This window comes from Cydia fagiglandana, chromosome 15, assembly GCF_963556715.1.
Source record: "Cydia fagiglandana chromosome 15, ilCydFagi1.1, whole genome shotgun sequence".
Lineage (NCBI taxonomy): Eukaryota > Metazoa > Arthropoda > Insecta > Lepidoptera > Tortricidae > Cydia > Cydia fagiglandana.
This window is the reverse complement of record NC_085946.1, coordinates 6989523-7006457: the sequence shown is the minus strand read 5'-3', so window position 1 is coordinate 7006457 and position 16935 is coordinate 6989523. Positions and strand designations below refer to the sequence as shown.

Here is a 16935-nt window from a genome sequence, read left to right as displayed (position 1 = left end):
ATGACATATTGTTTTATTTTAATTTAAAATTGCCTCATTTTTTCATTAAATTCGTTTCTCCTTTTCATTTCTTCCATCTCCATCTCTCTAAGCTTTTCATCGTGTATATACTTTTTTTCTGCATTCTCTGTCTCCATTGCTTTCATCATACGGTTATACTCTGCATCCTCTATCTCCATTGCTCTCATCATACGGTTATGCTCCGCTTGATCTTGTTCCTCTTGCAGCTGGGTTTTGACCAACTCCTTCTGTAGCTCCAGTAAGTCCATTTTCACAGTCGCAAGTAATTTAAATTTTTCAGTAACTGTCTGTTTAGTTTCAGTTTCTAGTTTCCGTTTACCTGAAATTAATTAATAAATATTATAGGACTATGTTACACAAATCAACCTACAGTAAGCTTAATAAGCCTTATGTTGTGAGTACTAGATAACAATATAGGTATATAATAGGAAGGTAAATGCATGTGCATGTGATACCTCTAGAGTTGCAAGCGTCTACGGGTTATGGTGACCACTTACCATCAGGTGGGCCGTATGCTTGTTTGCCACCGACGTAGTATTTAAAAAACGGTAAGTAAATACATACATAGATGATGATGATGATGATGATGTCCTCCCAGACATATCCATCGAATAATAATACATAGAATACATCCATAACTCGGGAACAAATATTTGTGACAAACACAAATAAATTCCCATACCAGAATTCTGGACCTCATGCTTCTGCTGTTACTACTGACTAGGCTAGGCAGTTAATTAAAATATTAATTATATTACTAAACTCATAATTATACATGTCATTCATCTTACTATCCATAATTTAACTAAACAATAATTCCTAGTGACATGTGAAGTCTATATAAGCTAGATTATACAGACAAACAACACTCACATGTCAATAAACGGTGTGGTTTCTTTTTCAAATTTGCCCTTTCATTGGTGAAATATGTAGGTAGTTCGCTATTGTTCTCTTGGCTATCAGCAGGATCCATATCTATTTCCACGAATGAAGAAACTGAAATATAATTATTAAAATGTTATTTAAATTCCTTTTAAAATGACAACCTAGTACCACAAAAAAAAATTAAGAATGAAATAATTAAATAAATGTGGTAAGTAGATTTGGTGATCACTGTACAGATGGTTATTTCAGCAAGCAGTCTCAAGAATAAACATCTTAAGTTACTTCCAGAGGTTGTAGTTGGATCAAGGGTCAGATGCAGAAGGCGGTGCTCATAGACACAGCGCGCAAAGTCCAGATATTGTTTTGAATGTATTTTTTATTTTACTTTAATAAAAATGTTGTAAAATACCCAACCTAAGATAAATGAATAAAATTTTACCTGATCCAATATTATGAAGTTCTATTGGTGGTATATTTTGGGATGCCATAAGACTGCTATCTCCATCATAAATTGTGTAAACACCATCCAGAACAGGTCCAGCAAGAACTTTAACTTGTTCCAATACTGGATCTTTGTCAATGTTAGATGATGGCCCTCCTCCTGGTAAACAATTAGAAGACATTAGCAACCATAAGAAAACAATATTGTTATTTACTGGGACAAACATACAACAAAAATATAAATAATTCAAATAGGAATCCTACCACTTTGTAGGCATGATTGACTTATATATCAATTGCAGATTGGTCCCCAGATTATGTTAAGGACAAACATAATAATTATTCAGCTCCCAGAGCAGCTTGTGGCGTGGTAGTATCACATACCCTGATAGTCAGTTGGGCCTCTCTCTCCGGCTTGCCAAATATTAATTTATAATTTATTGTAGAAACATGTTTGGATCGCGACCTGTCTGCCTAGTGGGTAGTGACCCTGTCTATGAAGTTGATGGTCCCGGGTTCGAATCCCGGTCATTTATTTGTGTGGTGGATATTTGTTTCTGAGTCATGGTATTTTCTAAGTATATAACTATGTGTTTATCTATATATGAATATCGTCGTCGCCTAGTACCCATATTATTACAAGCTTTGCTTAGTTTGGGGCTAGCTCGATCTGCGTAAGGCTGGCCACAGACCCATGGAATTTTCATTCGGTTTCCTTACGGAATTACAGGTCGAAACGGGACGTTCCAGAAAATTCCGTGCGTGTGCGGCCAGGGTAAGATTGTCCCTAAATAGTAATTGTTCTCAAAGTAATTAACAAAGTACCTACCTGTACCCATGACATCCATTTTTTGCGCGGATGCATTCTTTTTTGCCTTTTTCTTCAGATTCTTGTAAGTTTGCTGCAAGCTTTCTGCAGTGCGTGAATGACCTGTTGTGGAAGAATTGTACTCATTCTCCACATCAAGCCATGCCTTCTGCTTTTGCCTAAGGTTAGCTCCATCCGTTTTCTTGTTTTCTAGTATACCTTTGTATTTGCCGACTATCTCACACAGCAGCAAATTATCACTTTGAGTAAAATTTGGAGCACGCAAACGAGGTTTCTTATCCATTTCTTTTTGATAATCGAATTAATGTCGCACAAACAAACCAAACAGCAAAGAATTGAAAGAAAATTACAATTAAAAACTGTCAGGTTAACTAACCCCGAGTTAGTTTTCAATGGTGCAAAACAAGATTGGGGTTAAAATCTAAAGAGTTAACCTCGGGTTGGTTAACTCCGTACTTATTTATTTAACCATTTGTTCGGTGCAAGTGGCCCTTAGAAAGGCAATGTTGGGTCATATCTTATAGGTCACGTTTTGCGGGACTTCTATGTAAAATATAAATTTGTTGTTTACTTAATAATAATAAATAGATAAATGGGTGTCTTCAATACAACTTCAATTAACGTAGATATTTCACTTCAAAGTTCTTAATGTAAGTAAAAGTTTACTACTGAATACATACTCGTAGTACGTATTTATATTACAGTCCATAAGATGATTTCTGGTGGAAAACTGTCTTCGTCGCGTCAACAGACCTTTCAACACAATGAGTAACCCACAGCATTGTCCATTGAAACTACGTATAAAACGGAAGATAGATAGCTCTCAGCTTGACAAGGGTTTGTGATCTTTGGTGTGTGTTCGTGTCTCGTCACGTAAACACTAACATTTCTACTTTTTGTACAGTCACTTATATGTACACAACGAAGGCCGCAAAAATATCTGACACTATCTTATTTGTAGAGCCATAAGAGCGTGTCACATATTTTTGCGGCCTTCGAAGAGTAACCTATTATTGCAGGTGACTGTACCTAGCATCGACATAAATAAACGTCTACTATGGAGTAAAAGTTGTTAGTCGAGAATAATCGAAAGGTCGATTTTTTTGATGAGTGGATTTTGTAACGGTTTATCATTTTTCGTGACATAAGAGCGGAAAGAATTATGACGCCGATGTAAAGGCAAAGAGCGCTATACTAGAATATAATTAGTAAAATTAATAATCTAGAATAGCTCACTTACCTCTATTACAAGTAGAATGTAAAGGATCTGAAAGCCAATTTTGATTTAAACATTTGTTACGGTTTAAATCTTGTTTTGATACGACCTTAAAGAACGCCAACGCTGATTGGTGCACACAAAATTCAATGAAACTTGTGCGTAAATAAGATTTGCACCAATTAACAACGATCAATAATTATCGAGACGATCGTCAAGCTCGTACCAAAACAAAATCAAAACCAATATGTTAGATCAGAATCAGCCTCAGTATCCCGTATGCCTTAGGGCGGTTTCAGTGCGCGTACCTACGTTCGGGCTAGTCTGAAATTCAGACTAGCGCGAGCGTAGGTACGCGAACGCGCGTGTAAGCTCAAATGTAAGGAAAAGTATAACGCGTGTAAGCTACGCTAAAATACGCTAGTCTGAAACCGCCCTTATTTATTATTTTTAAGGAGCTTCGCTTCCTACTCTTTTCTCGATACTTGCACGCGATGTGGTTTAATAACGCGATCTACACATGGCCATTATGCCAATCCAATATCGAGGGCATTCCAAAGCCAATCAATCAAAATGCCAAACACTTAAGATCACTGCAATGCGGCAGGTGACCGGTCACTCGTGAGTCGTGGCAAACTGCGGCCCGCATTTCTTCTTGCATCGCAAACGTTGGTTCTGTTTAGTGTCGACGGCAAACCGCCGCGCCGCTCAGAATTTCCGGCTTCAAGCTTATTTAACTTTTTTTTGTTACTGCGTTGTTGTTACTTGTTAGTCTATTGTTAGTAAGACGCCTTATGGTAAAATGGGACAACCAGAGCTAGATATTTTTTCAGACGTACAGTCGGCCAAGAACATCACTTAGTAGACTACTTTCTTGGCTGACTGATCAGGAGATTCACTGGCCAATATTTGTATTGTATGTATTACTATGTATCGTTATACCACTTAAAGAATGTACCACAAGTACCACAACAATGACTAAATAATAACAGTTAATAAACGGAGTACCCGCTATCAAGGGTTGTTTCTTTATATGAAAATTGAAATTCCAATGAAAATTTATATCTAATGAAAAATCATTAAGAAAGTTAACGATTTGGTTATATTAAAGTACTTACTTTTCAAGAAATAGATAGAGAATTATGGCCTGTCAAACAAGTTTGTCAGTAACAAAAGGCGCGAAAATCAAGTTTTTTATAGGATGATTACCCTTCGCACCTAAATTTTTTATACTTGCTGCTTTTTACTACTGACAGAATTGCCTTGACAGACTATATGTCAAATATCAAAAAAAATATTTTAGAAAGTATTAACACTCCCATAAAATAACATATCAATAACTGACCGGTACAGTTTAAGTACTCCATAAACAAACGCAGCCTCAGAAATATTATCTCGAATAGGTATCGGCTAGCCTCTCGACAACGCCGCGCCGGTTACCCGACACCCGTAAGCCCGCTGTTGATCGTTTGCGTTGCGTGCTTCAACCTGCCTCATAATAATCGATTAGAACCCGATGGTATTAACAGATTATTCTACGCTTATCGGTGAAAGGGATGACTGGAGCTTCGCCACGCTCTTTGATACTATTTAGAGAGTAGCGGAACATAATAATTATTGATCACGTTTCCTTATCTAATAAACTTCCGCATTCGTTTCGATAATTAATGTTTTTTTTTGCTCTTTCAGACAATTTTGAATTTAATGAATGGATATTTCACCTGAAATATCTAAATATCATAAAATCTATTAACAGTTAATTTTCGCGCTAGCAAACGATCATTAAATGCTCAAGACTATGTCCGTGGCAGTTGTAATGCAATACCCATATTATTGTAAAGTGCGTGAAAATCCCGAGCTTAACGTAAAAACTTGACGGCGCGTTCCGCTCCGCAGAACGCTAAAGGTGACAGTCCATTTCCAACGACGCTGCAATACTGTTCATTTTACTATGGAAATTGACAATAACAGCGACGCGTTCAGTACCGGTAGTACAGCTGCGGTTAGAAATGGAATGCTACCATAAAGCAGATTTAGCGAACGAAAGTCTAATGACAAAAGTAAACCGACACATGACGTCACACACCATTGTTTACGTTCGCTATGCGGGATCATAACAATTACATGCCTGTTTCATTAATTCGTCACCGAGCTCAATATGCGTGAATCGGCCTCGTAAATTGTTTGCACAAAATTGGCTTCGGAAACAGTCAAGCTATAAGGGCGTTAATATTCGAAAATGAAATCTGTGGGAACAAATAGTATCGAATATCGAAATAACGTTGTATATATTCTTATTATTAAATATGTGGTTATAGCACCTAAAGCCATATTCTAACTTTAAGATACGTCAAATAATAGATATGGAAACGATATAGATTGGATATGTCAGTGTCAAACAAGTGTAAAAGTGACGTTTTTGTTTGTAGAAACCTCACTTTTGACACTTGTTTGACACTGACATATCCGATCCATAACGTTTCCATATCTATTATTTGACGTATCTTAAAGTTCGAAAAATTATGGTTGCTATACATGATTATGCCTCTTATCAAAGTTTCAGTTTATTTAGGCAGCCATTAGTCTTCTCTGACTTCGTATAAAACGACTTCGCGATCTGTTAAAATATTAAGAAATATCTACGAGCACGAAATGCACATACATTTCAGACTTCGAAATAAGTAGCTTTTTAAATCTTAAGAGAGTGTATAAAACTTCGTGTTTACGTAAAGGCTTTGCAAAATTATATTAAACACAACTTGAGATATGAATGTCTTTTAACTTAATTAGCAATGAGGAAGCAGCTTAAAACATTAATTAAAGCTAAGATTATTACATAAAACCGACGCGTTTCTAAAGCTAGACTTACCTATTAACGTAGAAATTGGAATCAGTAGATAGAAAGGCTTTTACCTAGTAAGACCTTTTAACTTAATAACAATTTTACACTATCTCAAAAAATAATGAACTCCCTTATTACCACCCAGAGCGGTCGTCGTATTTATTTTAACATCTGCCATAGATACGTAACTACATATTTGAGTTAAAATTGGAATATACATCGTCTTTATCTATTTTGTTTGCCACTTTAAAGATACCTCATGTACCTATCTATTTGTTAGACAGACACAAAGCCATTTAAGTTTATAAAAGCGTGAATAAAAGGGGTTTTATATTAAATGATCATTATGCGTACGAGTATAACCATATCGCTAAACAAATGATATTGACATGCCATTTGCGGGCAAAGCAAATTATGTGAGGCGGTTAACTCGTCGAGGGTGTAATTTATCGTGTGGAGGAATATAATTGGTTTATAAAGTCATAATTCACCCTCGTAAATACAGAAAAACGATCATAAGTATGTGGATATTTCTTGTTAAATAACTGTTCGTGATAATGATTCATTCGGACGCGTTGAATTGAAGTTACCCTATTTCTATTCTGTAGTACTAGATATGACTTAAATCCAATTAAAATTATATGTTAATTTATATTTAGGTAAATCTATCGCGGGAAAACGACTGACCAAGTTTATTTAAGCGTGACTTAATATTAATTTAGATTTACTAATTTAAATTTTTATCCTAAATATCCCTGAGGGAGTAAAAGGAGAAAGTTAGGAGAATAACTGCAAATATAGTTAATTGATAATATAACTAACTGCTAAATTCTTTATATAGTTCGTTTTTACTAACGTTAGAAAAAATTTAAGCAATCTTAAGGTATCTCTTTATTGAAAAACACTTTTGAAAAATAGCAAAATAACATGATTCATATATAATTCTGAAGTCAATGTACGTTCGGATTGGCCTGTAAGTAGGAAAGTGAAGTGGAGCATACGACTATCACCGACCGGTGGCAATTTCGTCGATGCCGTGTAGGGGTTCATTTAATCAAAGTAAACTAAAACTCGAAACCTTTGCTTTTGATCTGCAGACGTGAAGTGAGTGGGACAAAATGCTTTGATACGGCAATCTCTGCACGAGACGCTTTGCCGGTAACTTGTTTATGAAGATACTCTGGAATAATACAATTTATAAAATTTAATTTGCAATAGGTTTAGTTGTAAAAAAAAAATTTATAAAATGGTACAGTTTTATTGAGCTTCAGACGCAGTCGTTATTAGAAATATCGTATTATTACATTTAATTGCAGAATTCAAATGTGTGTGTGTGTGTGTGTGTGTGTGTGTGTGTGTAAGGTAAAAAAATGAAATTTAATCCCGTTAGACACGTTAATGCATGACATTAATGTGTACAAAACGCGAGAGTTTAAAGTTCGGTTACTTTACAAGAGGTTAAAACCCTTACTTTAAAATAGTAAAATATTTAGCGAGTTTTCAACAGCAGTACCCACGAGGCAAATTCAGGTTTCGGAGTATCGGATAACATACACGAGCCACTTTGTCTCAAAGCTAGTCACACCCGCAAACAATTCTCTTTGTAAATGCACGGACTATTTCATGGGAAATTCATTTCACTGGCAGGACCTTTCAAATAAAAATAGATACACATCGCGGGGACGACACTCGTTGTAAGCTTAAATAGAAGCTAATCGAAGAATTTTGTCACAGAAATTCACAGATATACCTACTGTAAGAGCTGCGATGCATATGTTCTCGTCTAGTCAGAGCATTTTCTGATGTTGTCTTTTGTAAAAAAATAATGTTTTAGATAAAAAAAATATAACGTTTGAGTCATACTAATATGGTTTAGTTTCATATGGTCATATTTTACAATTACAAAAGTTAAATACGATGATAGACGATACTGTAAAAACAACTTTTCCTACTTTGGGTAGGAATTTAACAAATGATAGCATCCAGACATTTTATATACCCGCTCTACGTCCCTTTGCGTTCAGCCGGGTCTCCACCAAGCGCACGCGCTCGCGAGGCAGCCTCGGATGCGTGGCTCGCGAGCCTGGCCTCGCGAGCCAGCCTCGAGGTGAGCTCGGAGACACTAAGGCGAGCCTCGCGAGGCAGACCGAGCCATTAGAAGTCCGAGGCAAATCACGATGCATAGTTGTGTATTTTCTGCTGCTGCAATTTTTCTAGTGGCTTATTGTTTAAAAAAGAGGAAAAACTCGCGTTTTAAGAAAATACCAACAAAACGCTGGTGGATAAAAAAACTTTATGAGCGTCGCAATTAACACGGAAATATGTACATTATTTCAACAATTGTAACTTGATAAAACCGTACATAACTTTACATGCATTGAAGAATTTGAAAATTTGTTCTCAATTTTGACTGAGTAAGTTTAAAAGTGCGACGCAAGTTATAGAGAATCAATAACTGTGAGAGAAACGAATTTTAATAACTATAAGATTATTAGTAAACGGAGACTCTTATACCAGTTGGCAATTCTTATTTCAAGTATCGAAACCGAGTATTTCAAAAATGCATTCATTTAGACATTTCCCTCCAACAGTCTTCCCAAGAGTTCATAATTATTTAAACTATGTTCGCGCTCGCGAGCCAAAACCACCACCAGTCCACACCGAACGCGCAGCGCACACCGAGGCACCTTTGAGCATGTCGCATTTACCGACAGCGGATGGCTCGACCCCGAGGCACGCTCGGCCGAGCCAACGTGCGCCCGAGCGGCCCCGAGCCACGTCCACACAGACCGAGCATTTCGCTCGCGAGGCTGCCTCGCGGGCGCGTGCGCTTGGTGGAGACGCGGCTTATTACGCGTTCGCAATGTCCCTTTTTTTAACATAGACATAGACAGAGTACAGAAATCTCGGAAATCATAAAAATAGAGTTAGACCAAGAAAGGTCTGCAACGACTTTGATAGCATAGGCAGTGGCCAGTGCAAGTGTTATTATACGTTATAATTTCATAGAAGTTTGACGTTTAAAATATACCGCGCGTGATATCAAAATCGTTGCAGACTTATCTTAGGCTAACTCTAATATTTTTTAATCTTTATTCATGATAAACTAAAATACATTTTAAATATTAATCACATAAAACTTGCCAAATTGAAGTTTGAACTTTGAAGGCGAGGTACGTTCTTTTTATGCTAATAACTTAACCTACGAGTATACATAGCTTTTATCGTAATTTTTATTTAACTCTAATTTTATAGAACGAGTCCATGAATATAAATCCGCCGGAATATGTATTAGAACGTGGATTTGACCCAATTCCACCGCTCGTAAAAGCCCGCCGCTCTTACAAAAGTTTAATCGCCCGTCTTCGCCTATCAACGAATACTGTGTCCTGGAATATAATCGGGTAAAATTATTCATGTACCTCGTTATAGTCGGCATTTGCATAATGAAGTTTAGAAGCTACAATAACATTGTAAGGGGGGCATTCGCAATTTTGCACAGGGGTCTCAGTCGTAAGTATATGCGGACAAAATTGTTTTGTTATGATTTTTCTTGTCAAGTAATTTATAACATGATAAACGGTTGTATGAACAGGTAAATAATAAAATTAATGTGATGTGAAGGTTTTGCAGCACAAATTAAAAGGGTTTTTAAGTATTTCATAAGTTTACCCGATATTTATTTCTGGTAGGTAAAATTTAACTACAATAAAGCAGCGTGAATAGTAGGTAAGATAACTTTACAGAAGCATACGATAATAATTTACCTTAATTGCTGTCGACACGACAGTTTACTCTATCCTAATTATCTCCGGGTTACTCAATTAACCCGATCACAATACCGTGATACAGTCAACACGGAACACGAACGCTAAGCGCAACTTAGGTACTATAATTATTAAATTTCCAGGGTATCCATTAATCAAGTCACATTCAATCAAAGTTAAACACAGGGTTCGCGGGAAATTGGTAAGAGTAAAGATAGGTCGCCACGTGCGTCGCGGGCGGGCCCGCCGACTGACTGCGCCGAAAGATGCGCAGTTACCCCAATATACCCTCTTATTACCATGTATCCCACCTCTTAGACAAAGGACCTTCGATCAATTAGGGCTAAAGCGGCAAAACCTGAACGCGCGGCAAATTAAACAACAAGCAACCTCGACTGAACATTGCGATCTATGCTCATGCCTCAACAGCAAGCATATGACGCGGCAAAAGAAGAAAAACGCGCAATACAAGGCAGAAAGAGACGCAGATATACAGATTAGTGGGCCGTTCGAATGGGACGGCTTCAAACATTTTGTAAGCTGATAACCAGCAAACTGGGAGCGAGGGGAACCATATTCTCGCGCCGCTCCGCATGAATGTAATGAATTAAGTTTCAATGGTATAAGAAAGACTTTGTGCGTGCGTGTGAATGACTTTAATCATTAAAGCTCAGCATGGCGGTGTTAATGTAGAAATTAATTTATTAAATAATGCCATGTGAAAATAAAAATAAGCGCCAAACGTTTACTGCTGCCATTCTTATTAGACTAATTTTATTACTGTTAACTAGGAACATGCTGATTTTGTGTCAATAATCTTTTAAATAAAATAAAACAACGTGGTCTCATACAAAGGTTAATAAAAACTCAACGAGTGATAAAATAATTTCAAGGTCTAATCAGCATCAATCACTACACTTAATAAGGAAACACAACTAAAACTCACACGTTATCCGTTTACGTTAAAGAAAAACCATATTGATTTAAGGATATATCCTTGCACTAAAATACATGCGCTACATACATTACACAAAGAGGCCAGTTTAACACAAAGCATCTCATATCACGGCCTAAAACGAGTAGTCGCATGCTCGTAACCAACTGTGGGCCGTGACATATACAAACACAGACATAATTAACGTGCAATCTTTACCTATACATCCATGAAAATGAAATCCATCATTGGATCCTTGCAACTCCACTGCCGCTGCACACACACACCCAAATCACGCACACTACCGCGAAGTCCCTCCTCACGCGAAGGGAAAATCTTCACACACGGACGGCACAGATAAACATGTCAACTGCTAGACATTGTTACCCTAAAGTCCTTTCACGTTTTTCACCACAAATACACCATTAAGCACAAATAATAACACAAACCGCATAAATGAACACAGAAACACTAGATAATTTCGCAATATCACCCGCGTCGAGTCAAGAAGACGTCGCTTTCATCGAAAATACGCGTAAGTATTGTAGTGTCGATTCGGCGACTGTTCTCCCCGCCCTGTGCCAGACTCGAATGGCGCCGCCATATTGAATCTCACTTCACGAGCGCACAGTGGAGCATCTAGCGGCATCACTCTGAACAAAATTGTCAATGACCTTACAATACGTAGAGTTCAATTTACAAAATATCTTCATGTTCTTAACTAAGTTGAGTTAAGTGCTTATAAACCAAATGATATTAGAAATAAGATTGATGTTTTCAGTCAGTGTTTTGTAAAGTGATGTAATTTAAGAAGTTACTGGCAGCGTATTATAACTGCGCTGTTCAACTCGCGTCGTAATACTAGCATACGGCGTTAGATAGCGCTGAAATCAATCCATGGCAGCTTGTGTAAATGTATGCTTAACTACGTACTACACAATGTACATTACGAACTTTGTGTTTATATACAGCGCTTACGTACTAATAACACGTTCAATGCCACGAAGCTTTACGCTACTTTATCTAATTACCAAGGGTAATTTACGGCTTTCATGAACATTGTTATGTATTTATTCGGTAAATACCAAATTAATAGAAGCAATAATAATTAAGCACGGCACTTAAATACTTACATAAATATATAAATTATTTTCTCTTCTTAGGTTCAGACAAAGTTAAATATTTTTTAGATAACCGGTGCTTTGATGTTTTGTTACAAAATATTTAGGTGTTTAATTCCATTACTGTGAGCAATAAAGTAACAGCAGGTACCATATTATTAAAGTAAGTAATTTTTAATTTATGTCATTTAAAATATTTAGGCCGTCTTTTTTACATCTTTAATGGCCTCAGCTAAAACATAATTATAAGTCAAAGGAAATTTACTAAAAAAATAGCGATGTTGGTTCAATTTCTGTTCCATATTTATTACCTACTACAAAATCTATCTAGGCAATCAGATTTTTTTATAATATATATTTATTTGTTTAAAAGTTAATATCCCTTGCCGTGTATTGTTTTATTTCTTAAAACTTTGTATTCAGAGTCGATGTTGGAACCATTCGGGGCGATGCAGGCGACGCTGCGGGAATCATAAAGTGGGTGGCCATAAATTGCTTCCGCTTTGCCGACGTATGAGGTGGCTGATTCAGTTGTGCGCATCTGCTGCTACGCCAATATATTAGATTTAGGAGGAAAATTTGAAAATTTATAGGAAAAAAATATTTAAATTACCCACATACTTTGCTCAGACACATAAAGGAAGAGCTTCGCTCCTTCTTCTCTATTCTTATACCAGCGCGCAAAGAGTTAGAAGCGACGAAAGAGCTGTTAGACGGTCTTACATACCTGAGAGACGGTTTTCGCCACATTTACCTTATTTTTTTTTAGAGATAAATCACAATTACATAATATTTGATCTAAAAGCATCGTTAAGTAAAGTTCAGAGTGGTTTGTCTCGATAATTAGTTTCTTTAAGTTCTCCATTATTACCCTATTTATAGTAGTATACCCTATAATGGGCGTGGAACCAGTAATGGGACAAAAAAACATAATTCCTCTAAAATAAGTATCTAAAAGTAGTTTATCTACGCACATATCATTACTGCTCTAAAATGCATTCAGAAACCGTAGGAAATGACCAGCATTATCACAACCAATTTTACTATGAGAACTTTCTTATCTGTGGTAGTAGGTAAAATTTGTACTTTAAAGTTATAACTTTACAGATTTTTGTAAGGTTATGAGTTTTAAATTTGGAACAGCTCTCAAAACTCAAGTGGGTGTCTATTCTAGTATCCATAGATATTAAAACAATTATCGATACGAAACGTCAATTCGGTATATTTTTTTAATATAAACCGTACGACATTTGATCTCGAGTGGCATGAGAATAGGGACTTCATTCTTTTGTCTATGAATTAAAAAAAACTACGGATGCGTGACATTTGTGAAAAAAAGTTTTCATTTACCGCCATTTGACTTACAGTTTCATCTTTTAATTAGTTTTAGGTTATAAAATTGATTTGATAGTTGTTTTTAAACAAACTTTAAGCAAAAGTATCGTGTAAAATGAGTGATAAAAAGATATTTAGGAGCCGCCACCTCTCAAATCTGCGAGTTAAGTCAGACAGCAACGATGGATGTCGGTTGAAATATGAGGTTAGTGAATATATAATAGAAGGTAATAATATGTGTGTAGATAAAGTAGTGTATGTAACTGTACATAATTAGGCATTAAAACACTCGTGTGATCCTTTTAAGAAACTCACTTCGTTCGTTTCTTAAACCCACACTCGTATTTTAATGCCTTTCATTATGTAGCAGTCACATAAACTACTATTATAAACACTGGCGGTATATTATCATAAATAAGAGTCCTAGAGCTGTTTCAGTTTGAAGTTTCATTAAATTTGGTTGCTTTTTAAGAAATTGGCATCAACCCTAAAGTTGTCGTGTCACTGAAAAAAAATACCACTACGAATTCTTAACAACTTCGCTAAGAGAGGTGAGTTAATTTATTAAATTTCAATTAATTAATACTTGATGAAAACTAGAATGTGTTTTGTTAAATGAATTTACCATGAGATAAGGTATACAACACACTATGTTGTGACTCCACAGATGTAAAAAAATAGTGGTATTTGGCCCAATCCCATTATAGGAGCTGTAAAACTGCGTACCTCCTATGATGGGACAATTGACAGAATGATGCTTGCCATGCCATAATTTCATGTTTAAATAATACAGAAGTAAAATGTAGTTACGAAATATGTCAATCAGGAGGTATTCTCGGACTTCGGATAAATTAATATCGTTTTTCCAAACTTTTATTTAACTTGCCATGTTAGTTAGTGTGGGTCCAATCTTGGTAGCTGAATTTGAGCCACTTTTCGATTTCCGATTCAGTTGAAATTTTGTGTAAGTACGTAATTAAGTATGCAAATCGGATGATAATGCAATATTATGATAACATGGACCTTATCTGATGATGGAGACAGGAGGTGGCCATGGGAACTTTATCGCAATAAACCCTAACTAATTGTGTTTGGGTATATTAGAATTGTCTCGATGGATCTAATACAATAATAATTGGCTGTGGAAAGAAAAATACATTCAGCGATAAAAGCTTATACCAAAAATTTATTTTTTTGTCGTAACTTCTTCCCCATTTCAATATTTTATACTGATAGAGCAATGTCCATTATAGGGGGCCCATTACTGGATCCACGTCCATTACCGGGGGCCCATTACTGGAGCTTTGGTGTCCATGACTGGAGAAAAAAAGCATAGTTTTAATTTATTAAATATGTGGAAACTAATTGCTGTATCTTTCATACAACACGCCTAAAACATGAAAGACGGATAGGACTTTCATCTTTTAACACGCTAAGCGGTAGACCATTTACATGTATACGGGAAATATCATAAATACTCCAAATTTCCTCTTAAATGTCCCATGACTGGTGCTGTTACTATATAGCAACCACAGAAAGACACTGTAAAATGACAACTTTCTGCCATAGTCATAGTTTATGAAATACAGCCCGCTAATGACAGACGGGTTTCTTACCCCTACAAATAAAGGAAATGTTACTAAAATCTTACAATTTAATTAGTCTCGAAGCGTCTACTAATAAAACAAAACTTATCTTTTGTGCACGAAGCTACCTACATAATATGAGTGGAATACAGCCAACAACAACATGTTACTTCAAGACAATCCCGTGTTTCCTTTTGAGAACTTATCAACGTTAAACTACCGTGTCGATTTTACGAGCGATCTTAAACACAGTGATTTCGGGACGTCCGTCTTTACCACTGAGGTGTTATTCCAGACGAGAGAGAAAATAATATCGAGCTAGATTAAGAGATCGCTTTTTAGGTTAGTAGAGTTATTACCGATTTCAAAGTCACGTTAAGGTCTCCACTTACCTTGCAAAAATCGCATGCAATTTCCGTTACAATGCAGGTTTTCATCGATGCATTGAATTTTGAATTCATTTCAGCCACTTTGTCGGCAATGTACCGCAAATAAAAAAAATGTTGCAAGGTCTGCGGACCTCTTTACTCTGGTTCTCCCAAGGTGTCGATTCACTCGAATCGTCATCGCGATTGAGATTGTCTTGCACATAAACCGTGTTACGATGCACATGTGCGGACCAATCAATGTGATTCGATAAATTATTTCCTTTGCTCAAACTTAGTAGATTTTTGGGGTCTTATTTTTCTAAATGTTAATCAGATAATTAAATCGATATTGAATAAAATCTTCATTAAAAATACGCTTTACTTTTTTCATTCGTTCGTGTTACTACTAAACTATCGAATGTTTGAAGCAGTAGAGACCAAGACAGCAGTGCCAGTAGCGTAGGTACTTACAATTTAAAATAACATGGATCAATGTAAAATATTACGGTAGTGTATCAAAGGAAAGAAAGAAAAAAAAGCAACTCTTCGAAATTAAACATTTAAACCCTTACCTATTAACTAAACCCTTCAATTTCTTTACTTAGGTAAGTATATTTGAATGTTCCGAACATTTACAAAACTTTAACTTTAACTCGCGTTCTGGTCCCGGCTATTCTGCAAAGCATTGCTTGCAAGAACACGAACGGAGTTTTCTCACAAGCCAGTGTTACGTGACCTTGAGATCCGCAACAACTAGATACTTATGCGTAATCGAAGGGCACTGGTTAGCCTGCACTCTGACAACGTTTAGAATGAAAACCCAGAGGCACAGTGGGCTAACGACGTCATAATCCCAACAAGGCCCGACAGTTAGCCGACATCGTTTCTGAGCTAATGGCGTCATGCCACCTCATTACCTCAACGCCGATAAGGACGAGACCTAACTAATGAGGAGACCTAAATAAACTTGTACGCCGAAACTTAAGCTCGTTTGGCTTTATTATCACAAATCTTCCTTTGTGCGTTTGTGCTTTGAAGAAATTCTTATTTACTCAGTTGTTGGGTTCAATAGGGATTAGGAAGAAAACGTTTTTAAAAGGATCATTTTTACTTCCTAAAAGCTCATTATTCTATAAAACATTGCTATGAAGTTATAGTTAATGTTAGTATTTTGTATTTATTTTTTCCTTCATTCATATTAGTGATTTTTATGCCAAGACATACTTATATCAGCTTAGATCAACTTGTAATAGTTAACACCAACAAGCAAACAAGCACAAACGAGTTAAAATTGTGATTATTTTGTCCATTACTTGAACAAAATGGACCACAGTGTTACCAACATATTTTGTGCGTATTTTTAAAAAGCCCTAAAATATATTAAATAATAAAAAAAAACTTACTAGGTCTATCTTAGATCTATAAGTTGGATCTATAGAGAATGAATTAATGTTTATAGACGTAAGTGCCGTTACTAACGGCCAAGGTACCTTACCTAATTCAGTTATCGTAAAAACGTTCGCTATTTATTCACCTATTTAGTTCGTTTTTTAGCATTAGAAAAAAGGTAAACAATCTTGACGTGTCATT

The 16935-nt window shown here is 36.2% G+C and overlaps 2 protein-coding genes across 2 annotated transcripts in view; both read right to left on the bottom strand.

Annotated features, from left to right (window-relative positions):
• Nucleotides 1-10023, bottom strand: part of LOC134671578 (uncharacterized) — a 296112-nt gene extending 286089 nt beyond the window's left edge. The window contains exon 1 of the mRNA XM_063529438.1: nt 10002-10023. The gene's annotated coding sequence lies outside the window, so the exon portion shown is untranslated. The remainder of the gene's footprint in view (nt 1-10001) is intronic.
• On the bottom strand, nt 24-1793 carry LOC134671577 (uncharacterized). The gene is made up of 4 exons (XM_063529437.1): nt 1728-1793; nt 1346-1504; nt 895-1017; nt 24-340 (listed from the first exon to the last, which is right to left on the bottom strand). The coding sequence occupies exons 2-4, from the start codon at nt 1392-1394 to the stop codon at nt 24-26; spliced, it is 489 nt and encodes a 162-aa protein (XP_063385507.1). The 5' UTR covers nt 1395-1504; nt 1728-1793.
• Nucleotides 10024-16935: the final 6912 nt, after the last annotated feature.